The sequence below is a fragment of the Olea europaea genome, unplaced genomic scaffold (genome assembly GCF_002742605.1).
Source record: "Olea europaea var. sylvestris unplaced genomic scaffold, O_europaea_v1 scaffold358, whole genome shotgun sequence".
Classification (NCBI taxonomy): domain Eukaryota; kingdom Viridiplantae; phylum Streptophyta; class Magnoliopsida; order Lamiales; family Oleaceae; genus Olea; species Olea europaea.
In genome coordinates this window covers 270,776-282,930 of record NW_019254992.1, presented here as the reverse complement: position 1 = coordinate 282,930, position 12,155 = coordinate 270,776, and the positions used below count along the sequence as shown (strand labels likewise).

General features: G+C 36.2%; 1 protein-coding gene across 1 annotated transcript; it reads right to left on the bottom strand.

Annotated features, from left to right (window-relative positions):
* Positions 1–9,178: 9,178 nt before the first annotated feature.
* Positions 9,179–11,919, bottom strand: LOC111386505 (translocon-associated protein subunit beta-like). Its single transcript, XM_023010972.1, has 6 exons — positions 11,675–11,919; positions 10,343–10,441; positions 10,108–10,216; positions 9,930–10,001; positions 9,795–9,800; positions 9,179–9,638 (listed from the first exon to the last, which is right to left on the bottom strand). Exons 1-6 carry the CDS (start codon positions 11,848–11,850, stop codon positions 9,519–9,521), a joined length of 582 nt encoding a protein of 193 aa, XP_022866740.1. The 5' UTR covers positions 11,851–11,919; the 3' UTR covers positions 9,179–9,518.
* Between the last annotated feature and the right edge of the window lie 236 nt (positions 11,920–12,155).

Here is a 12,155-nt window from a genome sequence, read left to right as displayed (position 1 = left end):
AGTATCCTTGAATGTTATTGGAATTCCATGCTTCATAATCATAAAACTCATGTGATTTATACGATCCCATTTATCCGAGTCCATTTTTTATCAATAAAACTCTTATTTGTAAGAATAGTGGGTTGTTTAGTCCTTGAGGCAATTTAGATCCATGTAGCCAAAAACGATATGAACCTTCTCTCTCCAATCCTTAAAATTTGGTTTCAAAAACACAGGAATTTAATTGATTAGTTGATAGATATTGTAGAAGTAGATGAGTTAATTGAACATAGCATGTGTGCATGGGAATCCATATTGGACAATTAATAATTTCAAATAATAATAAACCCCATCAACAAGAGACCGAGTCACTGAGCACAACACTGATATTTAGTTTTTGGACAAAGATACCAATTTGTAAGTGGCACTCTTGGTGTATTAATCAAATATTGACAATAAATTTAATCAAACATTAAGTCTATCTTTTGAGTGACTCAATGTTCACATAATGAAAAATTTTAGAATTGTCATATATTTATTATCACAAGTATACAAATAATTCGACTTTCCTTTAGACAGGCCAATACCCGCATGAATTACGTACAAACAACCTTCGTAATATTTCAAATAAATCAATTTAGACAAGAGAGATTACTTTGGTGACATGTAGCTTTAATTAATTTATTTAAGAAAATTAATAATATGAAAGAAACTTTGATACCAAGATTTGATTTCGATAGCTCTGATATACTCAAATGATGTTCGTACCTATAAATAAAGCGTTTTATCAATAAATTTCAACTTCATTTTATAGTATATGCTCCACAAAACACGCATGATGCGAACCCCGTAGCAATTGAAACTACGAAACCCACAACGAGATTGATGCGGAACCCAATAACGCCAATACTAACCCGGTTTTAGATCTTGAACCCCAAGAATTGAACCAAGAAACTCTAGATTAGTGAAGAACCTAAAACCCCTTGATTACAATTAAAAGAACTCACAATCCGATTGTTTAGAACGCCACAAGAAATTGAATCTTGATAACTTTCGAGATTGTTCAAGAAGAACAAGAAATTGAAAGAACAAATTCTCTCTCTATAATATTATTCAAGAAAAAAAGTCCTTACAATGAAAAATATTTTCCTATTTATACTAATGAGTAAAAAACGTCCAAAACCCATCAAATTATGGTAATAATTTGATTTCATAAGAATTCTATCGAAACTAGAAAATTCGGAAAAAAATAAAAAAAATGAATTTTTTTTCCATGTTTTTGTTCTATGCGGCCGCATAGTGTTAATCTATGCGGTCGCATAAAACAAGTCCCTGTCCCCAATATTATCCCTGAGGTCATCTATGCGACCGCATAGGTTGTTTAACCATGCGGTCACATGGAACAATCTTCGACTTCATTTTCTTCCATCTTTATCACATTGATCCAAGTCCTTTTGGCTCTCGACTCCAGCATGAAACTTGCTCCATTTTGCGCCCCGAACATTGTGTCTTCATTGACTTGCTTGACGAGCAATCCCATCGCTTCTTTCACTTGCTTCATCCTCAATCGCGTCATCGGTCTACCTTCGATGATCAACGGATCCTTCCCGTGACTTGACGCTTGAGCTGTCTTGGTTGTTGACGTGCTTTGATTCATATCATCCCCTCCCTCTTCGAAAGGATTCATCCTCGAATCTGAACCTGCATCGAAAAGAGAAAGATCAGTGACATTAAAAGTAGCTGAAATATTATACTCACCAGATAAATCCACTTTGTATGCATTGTCATTGATCCTCTCGATGATTTGAAACGGTCCATCGCCTCGTGCTTGCAATTTTGACTTCCTATGTTCTTGAAAACACTCTTTTCTGAAATGTACCCAGACCCAATCTCCAGACTCAAATGTAAAGCGTCTTCTTCCTTTATTTGCCTTTGATGCAATCAGCTTTCTTTTCTCTTCGATTTATATCCTGACCTTTTCATGGAGTGTTTTCACCATCTTGGCTTTTCGTTTCCCATCCAAGCTACCTCGTTCATGCATAGGAAAAGGCATTAAATCCATAGGTGATAGTGGATTAAAACCATAAACAATTTCAAAAGGAGAAAACGAAGTAGTAGAATGTGTAGCTCGATTATATGCAAACTCTATAAACGGTAAACACTCTTTCCATGATTTCAGATTTTTATTGATCACTGTCCTAAGTAGTTGAGTCATAGTTCGATTAACTACCTCAGTTTGTCCATCTGTTTGTGGGTGACAAGTTGTAGAAAATAATAACTTAGTTCCTAACTTACTCCACAGAACACGTCAAAAATGATTCAAAAACTTCACGTCCCTATCAGACACTATACTTTTAGGTACTCCATGTAAACGTACTATTTCCCTAAAGAATAAGTCTGCAATATTAGTAGCATCGTCAGTTTTATAACATGGTATGATGTGCGCCATCTTATAAACCTATCGACCACTACAAATATTGAATCCCGACCCCTTTTTGTCCTAGGTAAACCTAACACAAAATCCATAGATATGTCTACCCAAGGTTCATTAGGTATAGGCAAAGTAGTATACAAACCATGGGGTTGAACCTTAGACTTAGCCTTTTTACAAGTTATGCACTTTCCACATATTTTTCTACATCGTGTCGCATTTTAGGCCAATAAAAATGTTCCCCTAACATATCTAAAGTCTTTTGAACCCCGAAGTGTCCCATTAAACTACCCCCATGTGCTTTCCTTACCAATAATTCACGCAAAGAACAATTAGGAATGCACAACTTATCTTCCCTAAACAAATATCCTTCATGCCTATAGAATTTATCAAATGCACCTTTGTCACATGAAGCATAAATACTAGAAAAATCACAATTAGATTCATACATGCCCTTAATATGTTCGAAACCAAGTAATTTAGTACTTAATGAATTTAAAATCACGTACCTTCGAGACAACGCATCAGTAACTATATTTTCGTTACCTTGTTTGTACTTGATGACGTAGGGAAATGTTTCGATAAACTCCATCCATCTCGCATGTCTTTTGTTCAACTTACCTTGACCTGGCAAATGCTTTAAAGATTCATGATCGGTGTGTATCACGAATTCCTTTGGCCACAAGTAATGTTGCCAAGTCTCCGATGCTCGAACAAGTGAATACAGCTCCTTGTCATATGTCGGCTAATTCAATGCTGCCCCACTCAACTTTTCGCTAAAGTAAGCAATAGGTCTCCTTTCCTGCATTAACACTGCTCCTATACCTATTCCTAATGCATCACACTCAACCTCGAATGTTTTATCAAAATTTGGTAATGCCAAAACAGGTGCTTTACATAGCTTATCCTTAATTGTGTTAAATGCAATTTCTTGAGATTCTCCCCAATGGAAACCTACACTCTTCTTTACTATTTCAATCAACGGTGTGGTGATGGTGCTAAAGTCTCTTACAAATCGCCTATAAAAACTAGCCAATCCATGAAAACTCCTAACTTTAGTTACAGTCTTAGGTGTTGGCCATTCTTTTATAACTTTTATCTTTTCTTCATCGACTTCCACCCCGTTAGCACTAACCACAAATCCTAGGAAAACAACTCTATCCATGCAAAATGTGCACTTTTTGAAATTAGCATACAGTTATTCCTTTCGCAACACAACAAGCACACAATTTAAATATTCTAAATGCTCATCTAGGTTTTTGCTATAGATTAAGATGTCGTCAAAATAAACTACACCAAATTTTCCAATAAAAGCACGCAAAACATGGTTCATTAAACGCATAAAAGTGCTCGGTGCATTAGTGAGTCCAAATGACATAACTAACCATTCATACAATCTATACTTAGTCTTAAACGCCGTTTTCCATTCATCACCCTCCCACATGCGAATTTGATGATACCCACTCTTAAGATCAATCTTACTAAAAATGCAAGCACCATGCAACTCATCAAACATATCATCTAGCTGAGGTATTGGGTGACGATACTTTACAGTGATATTGTTGATAGCTTGGCAATCCACGCACATTCTTCAAGTTCCGTCCTTCTTAGGCACCAGCAAAACAGGTACATCATATGGACTCATGCTCTCCTTGACATAACCTTTGCTCATCAACTCCTCCACTTGCTTTTGAAGCTCCTTCGTCTCCTTGGGATTGCTTTAGTAAGCTGGTCGATTCGGTATGACAGCTCCGGGTACAAAGTCAATCTGGTGCTCGATGCCTCTGATTGGTGGCAATCCACTTGGCATCTCCTCAGGAAACACATCGTCGAACTCCTACAATAAAGACTTAACCAAACTAGGGAGGGATGTGTTAGAATCCTCAAAATTGAGGAGAGAATCCTTGTACACTAACAATATCATTTGCCTATTATCGCTCATAGCCTTTTTCAACTCACCCTCTTTTGCATAGAAGTTGACCTTTGGCTTTTCTCTTCGCTCAGCTGACTCTTTTTTTCTCCTCTCAACTGACTCCTTTTCTCTCCGCTCATGTGGCTTCTCTCTCTTTTCTCCATTCTCAGCCACTTCACTATTTTCTCTCTTATTGATGGTTTCACTATTGCCTCTCCTTTTTCCCGACTCTCTTATTCTCTCGTCTTCCTCACTTTGCAGCTTGATCTGATCTCCATACACTTGTACCAGTGTTAATGGCGCTAGAGTAATAGTCTTCCCATCCTTGACAAAGCTATAACGATTCCTATATCCATCATGTGTGACCTTTCTATCATATTGACATGGTCTTCCTAATAAGATATGACCCACATGCATAGGCACCACATCACATACTACTTTGTCACTATAACTCCCAATTGAGAAATTAATTAAAACTCTTCTATTCATCCTAACTTCCCCACTTTCATTCAACCATTGCAACTTATAAGGCCTAGGGTGTCTTAACAATGCTAGTCCTAATTTCTCAACTAAAGTTGTGCTAGCTATATTTGTGCAACTCCCACTATCAATAATCATACTAGATACCTTATCGTTGACGTAACAACGTGTGTGGAATATATTTTCTCGCTGCTACTCCGAATCATCTACTTTGACTTGAGTGTTAAGAGCTCTCCTTAACACCAAAGATTCCCCAACAGCAAACTCCAATTTTTCTTCTTCTTCAATGTCCTCCAATGCAGGCAAGTCCTCAAACTCTCCTTCACTTTCACTCACCACCTCTCTATTATCCAACAACACCATTACCCGTTTATTTGGGCATTGAGAAGCAATGTGCCCTGACCCCAAGCATCTGAAACACTTGATGTCTCGATTTCTTGATGGTTGTGAATCTGTTTTGGGTGCTGTTTTGCTAGCACCTTCTTCTTTCCCTTTCTGCCACTCATTCATTCCTTTAGGTACAGCTTTATCACCTTTGTTGTTGTTGTTCCACCTTGGATTCCAAGATGGATTAACACTCGAAGTTCCTAGCGGCTGCTTAGCTGCCCCTTTCCTCTTCAGTTGTCTCTCTACCTTCATAGCCACATGCAACATGTCTTCCAACTCCACATAATGTTGCAACTCCACTACATTGGCAATTTCCCTATTCAACCCATTCAAGAATCGTGCCATGGTAGCCTCCCAATCCTCCACCACATTGGCCCTAATCATGAGTATTTCCATCTCCTTATGATAGTCCTCTAGACTTTTTGACCCTTGATATAGGCCTTGCAATTTTTGATGAATCTCTCGATAATAGTGGCTAGGAACAGGCCTTTTTTCTCATCAATGACTTCAATTCCTCCCAAGTGCTGATTGGTCTTTCCCCACTCCTACGTTATGAAGTAATCACTTGATCCCACCATGAAATTACATAGTCACTGAACTCCAAAACTGCTAACTTCACCTTTTTCTCCTCCGAGTAGTTATAACACTCGAAGATCATTTCAACCTTCCTTTCCCACTCCAGGTATGCCTCGGGATCACTCCTTCCTTTGAATGAAGGAACTGTCATTTTTATATTTCCCAAGTTTCCATCCAACTCTTCCCCGCGATCATTCCGACCCCGTCTGTCAAACCTATCACCTCTATTCCTCATCCTTCCCATCTCAATACCATGAAATTCATCTTAACACATGTCACTCCCATATTCGTACTCCTCTCGTCTTTCCCTCCTAGGCTTCCATCTATCCGGTCCTCTGGCATTGGATACATTCACTCGATACCCCCGACTAAGATTAGCCACCGATGTATCTAATCTATTCATCCAAACCTCCTGCTTCTCCAACCTATCTCTCACATCTTCAAACGCCCTCTCAAACCTCTGCACCAAATCCTCCGATGCATTGTTATTATTGCCTTGTCGGCTTGAGTTTGATTCTGCCCTTTCTGACATCCTAACACTAAAAATTTTATTTTACTGCCTCACCAAAAGTCACTTGGAAACACACAAGAGCTTTTACCCTCTATTAAGCTCACCTCTCTAACTTTTACCACTCAGTTCTTTCAACAATTGCTTCTAGGAACAATCAATGAACTCAATCAAATCATGTAGAATTCCCCAAACCGGATGTGACTCAATAATTGTAACAAAGGACTCAAAGAAAACTTTTAAAACTTGACTTGAATTGAAGGAATGGAATGATTCAATTTGTCCAAGTAATTTAGAAACGATATTGAATAATTAAAGTTGGTATTTGACCGATCAATAATATTTAACAAATTTTTTTTTACTGTATGGATGAACAGTAATTTTTTTTTCAGATCCGAAAATCAATAACAAAACCAACGAAGAAAATGAAAACTGATTTGGGCAAAAATTGAACCCAAAAACGAAATTTGAAGATTTTTTATGGAACTTTTAGATCAAAGGATCAAGAAAACTTTTTGTACACAAGAACACAAGAAATTGAAAAAAAATTAGAAAACAAAGGATATAACCTAATTAAATTAGAGCCAAAGCTCTGATACCAACTGATGCGAACTCCGTAGCAATGAAAACTACGAAACCCACAACGAGATTGATGCGGAACCCAAGAACGCCAATACTAACCTGGTTTTGGATCTTGAACCCCAAGAATTGAACCAAGAAACCCTAGATTAGCGAAAAATCTAAAACCCCTTTGATTACAATTAAAAAAACCCACAATCCGATTGTTTAGAATGCCACAAGAAATTGAATCTTGATAAGTTCCAAGATTGTTCAAAAAGAACAAGAAATTGAAAGAACAAATTCTCTCTTTATAATATTATTCAAGCAAAAAAGTCCTTGCAATGAAAAATATTCTCCTATTTATACTAATGAGTAAAAAAGTCCAAAACTCATCAAATTATGGTAATAATTTGATTTCATAAGAATTCTATCGAAACTAGGAAATTCGGAAAAAAAATAAAAAAAAACGAATTTTTTTTTCATGTTTTTGTTCTATGTGGCCACATAGTGTTAATCTATGCGGTCGCATAGAACAAGTCTCTGCCCACAATATCATCCCTGAGGCCATCTATTCGACCGCATAGGTTGTTTAACCATGCGGTCGCATGGAACAATCTTCGACTTCATTTTCTTCCGTCTTTATCATGTTGATCCAAGTCCTTTCGGCCCTTGACTCCAATATGAAACTTACTCCATTTTGCGCCCCAAACATTGTGTCGTCATTGACTTGCTTGACGAGCAATCACATTGCTTCTTTCACTTGCTTCATCTTCGATCGCGTCATCGGTCCACCTTCGACGATCAACGGATTCTTCCCGTGACTTGACGCTTGAGTTGTCTTGGTTGTTGACGCGCCTTGATTCATATCAACGCATGTAAGAATGAAGTTTGAGCATGATTTTAGAATCAAATCACTTAAATTATTGTTCACATTAAAATGAAATGAGATTGATTAAAAAGTTGACTAATGATGTCGAACTGTACTTGTTTGAAGTGCTTATTTGTTTTTCAATCAAATTTTCGGATTGATGAGAGCGATTATGTTTCTTGAATTTCTAATTTTTCAAGAATAGGCCAAGTGAGATAGCCATGATTCTAGCACTTCTTTTTACACTTCAAAAGCGACAGATTCAATCGTATAAAATTGTAAATTACAACAGGTTAATTAACATCAATGATCACTAAAATTTTAAGTAACTACATCCATAATCGTTGACGTTATTTTGTTACAGTAATACTCACTCAAGTTTCTAAATATTACACTAATGATCATTCGATTAAAAATTAAAATTAAATCCTATTTATTGAATAATGCCACTTGTACACTCTTTTTATATATCATTGTGCACATCTTCCGAGTTGGCAATGTGTGATTGATGGAAATTCTGATTTTTTTTTAAACTGTCAAATCGAAGCTTGATACGTGACGTAGCGTACACAAAGCTTTACACCATGATATACATGAAGCATACACCAAATCCGCAAAGATCGTGTTTAAAAAAAGTGTAGGTTACGATTTAAGTAAAAAATAAAACCAAAAGTTTAATTGTAGCTTGGGCTCCATTAAAAATAAATTTTGATTAGAAAATGTATTTTGAAATAGTATTTTTTTTTTTCCTCTCTTGGTGAATGTATTGTATTAAAAAATAAAGAAAAATTTTGAATTAATGTATGATATTATTTTATTGAAAAATCTGTCGTTAAAAATAAAATGAAAAAAAGAATAAATTTTCACAAAAGAGAACCCAAACAAATTTTTTTCCCCATTTAGGCTCCATTTTCGGCCCAAATGCATTTTGAAATAGTGTTTTGTTGGAGAATGTGATTAAAAAACAAAAAAACATTTCATCTGTTGTAGTTAAAAAAAAAATCGAAAAAAAATAAGTTTTTATAAAAATGTGACCCAAACATAGACATGTATTCTGCTTTCTAATCTGAATATATTTAGTCCATATATTTAACTCCCACTTAGTCCATATATATATATATATATATAACTTTAATAACCATTTAAAATAATTAGTCAAAACTTAAGTGATCATTGTAATGTACATAAAACACATTCCAATCCTAGCATTAAATGGGCGTTCGAAATATCACTAAAACTATCTACAGACTACAAGTCTAAAGAATTGTAGGTTCATAATATACCCCTTCAAATCATATCTTCAGTTCGAAGCATTAGCGGCATACTACAGGCACCAAACACTTCAGACCATATAGTGAGAGATCAAAATCAGATTTCTCCTCCAAATCAGCAAGTATGAAAGAGTACATTAAGAAATGATCAATAAGTATGCAACAAGTAATTCGAATTCAATACTACATGAAAGAAGTAAAAGAGTGATGGAATGAAAGGAGTTCAAAATTTATAAATTGCAGTGCTCAAGAAAAGTACAATTAAACACAAGAAAACTCTGCAGATTCCAGGCAGCAACCTAAGTTGGTGATCCTAAAAGTAAAATCCTAGCTTAAAAGGAGGCCGGACTATGAAGTCAGTTCATCTCATGTCTAATATAACTTAACATTTAGAACTTTCTTAAACTATTAGTCCAGAATTGTACAAACAAACGTAAAAGAAATATTTAGCAGGTCACTACAGAGAAGGGTTAAGATGTAACAGTGTTGCTTGTAACGCACGCATGGACAAAGAAAGACAGTTGCACAGTAGTTGAATTTACTCATTAGCGTTTCTTCTTGCTTCCCTTTGCACCACTGGATTTTGATGGAGTTGCAACCAGGTACACAAACAAAACCACCGTAGAAACCACAGAGATAAGGGGCCCGTATTTCACCAACAGCTTCTGCACAAGGTAAGTTTATCGTAAACAGAAATATCAAATTTTAGATTGACACAAGTACCTTCTGCTGTTCACTATAAAGCTGGAAAGATCTTGACACAGATACTTTTATGGGCTATACTACAAGAACAGTGGAACATTTATTAAGATTGAACATACCTTAGCCTGTAAGATTCCAGATGCAACCGCATAACAATTCCATGCGAAAAGAAAAACAGCAAGGACCATTAAGGAACAAAGAACAGTGTAAACTGAACAATGAAAATGTTTAAATCTATCTATGTCAAAGCTTACCCACTCAAACTTCTTCTCAGGAGGCCTATCTGATAGAATATCAAGGGGCAGGATCGGAGTTGAGTATGCTTCCTAAAATATAGACAGTCAAAAGACATTGACATTGCACAACATTTGCAAAATGACATTGATATAAGAAAACATACACAGACGACACAACCATGTTACAGAGCCAAACCTGTAAAGCAGCCTTTGTGGGGACACGGAATGTGATAACTGCTGGTGCTCCATAAAACATAGTTTTGGTTTTGGCTTCCAACTCAAACGAATGTGACAGAAGAGTCCCCCTACAATCATCCAAATTCAGCAGGGTACGGAGATTAGTCGCGGACAGACTTACAGCAAGTGTAGATCAGAAAAGGAAGATCAAAAACACGAATAGAGGAGGGAAATTCATTAAATTAGAAACTCACGACTCAAGCCTTTCCCATGACGTTGAAGTGTTACCAGAGACAATATCAAATATGTCTAGGGTCCAACCACCATCATTAAGGGTTACATCATATGCAGTCCTGAACATTCAAATCGAGTACACATTGTAACACAATCCCAGAATTACATCAGCAGAAACAAACACATAGTGTGAAAGGAAATTCATCTTTTATGTAACGTCTGATCACCAACAATAATAGTTTTGTCCTTACAAGGAATTTCAATGCATCACATCTCTTAAACGGATAATCTTGATAACAAAATAATATCTCCACAGGTTTTCAAAAGCACATACTTGGGCTGTTGATCCAGGGAACATGCAGACTTTCGTTCAGGCTATTCCATTTAAATATTAGAAAGTGATCATAAGAGGGCAACCTAGCAGTAGTTAAACATTATTCCCTGTGGTAAAGAGGTAGAATCCCAAATGTGATGATAGTCAGAAGCTTAAAAATGTTTCTTTAACTGCTGAATTATGGAATAAAACAATCGACAAACAGTAGATCACAAAGGCCCCCAATATGTGTACGTGATCTTTTGACGAATCTATACCAGGGTAGGGGCTTGAAAGCTGTGAAACCACAGAAAACTTTCTTACAAAGAGTCTTCATCGCTTATGTTATAGTATTAACATGTCAACAAAAACCAGTCACTGAACACTGCCAGCACCATACTGATATCAACTGCAATTGGGGGTGTTCGCCATGACTAGGCGTCAATTAGAGGATTATATGATAAAATAAATTAAGGTTAATTTAGTAATCATATCCAATAGATAATGTCAAATAATTATTGATCTAACTTTAAAAGCTCTCCATTTTGGATAGAAGCAAAACCAATTCCTTGCAAGTCATTTTAACTGTAAAGCATCTAAATTTCTCCTTTTATAAGTCACTAATTAATGCAAACAAGGAAAACGTACTCGCATTGCTAACTAACTTAATCCAACAGTTAAATTAAACTCATCAACTAACATAACACAAAATAAATCCAACTTCCAGATCAGAACTCATGCAGCAGATTAAAAAATCGAAATTAAGATCAATAAAAATAAAGACAGATCAGTTGCTCGTAAGGCATTTAAAGGAACTCAATTTCTCCCACTTTAAGTCACTAATTATCACAAAAGGAATAAAATTTAATTAAACAACAACAGTCCGAATTCAATAATCACAATCAAATTCCTCAACTATAAAACACAGAATCAATCCAAATTCCAACTCAAACAGTAAATAAAAATAAAAATGTATTCTATACTAGGAAAATAAAAAATAAAGGCAAATCTAGGTAAAAGAGATGGAATTTGACAATACGCGTATCCTTGATTGTAGATATCAACGGAAACAGAGACACGTTCGGAGCCAGATTTGAGCCTTGTGAGCTTGACTTTCTTATGTGCAACTATGAATGGGCCTTCTGAGCTGGCAATCGTCGATGAGGCCAAAAACAAAATCGCCAGGAAACAGGACCATCCGATCCAACCAGCCATTGCTGAATAAATACAGAGCAATTTTTTCCTTAAAATCTTGATTTCTTAGAATGAACTATGCAATTTAGGGTTGTGGAATGCCAATAATGTTCCTGTTTGTGTTTGACCTCCTCTGCGACGTCGTTTTCGTTGACGGACTGGGCTTGCCCATTGGACTTGGAATAGTCAAGTAGCGGATTGGATTGGTCTCTGTTTCCTCTGAAATTTGTCACCAACTTGAACCATCACTACCGAACTACTATGTACAAATGGGGGCGGAGTCAAGAAAATTATTCAATGCTGGCACAATTTAAAATTTTAGACAG

What these genes read in the sequence shown, in the direction of transcription:
- LOC111386505 (XM_023010972.1), bottom strand. Translation starts at nt 11,850, where the DNA reads ATGGCTGGTTGGATCGGATGGTCCTGTTTCCTGGCGATTTTGTTTTTG. An exon ending in ATCTACAATCAAGGATACGC is followed by an intron (nt 10,442 to 11,674) that starts GTATTGTCAAAT and finishes TTGAATGTTCAG; the next exon opens with GACTGCATATGATGTAACCC. An exon ending in CCACAAAGGCTGCTTTACAG is followed by an intron (nt 10,002 to 10,107) that starts GTTTGGCTCTGT and finishes TCTATATTTTAG; the next exon opens with GAAGCATACTCAACTCCGAT.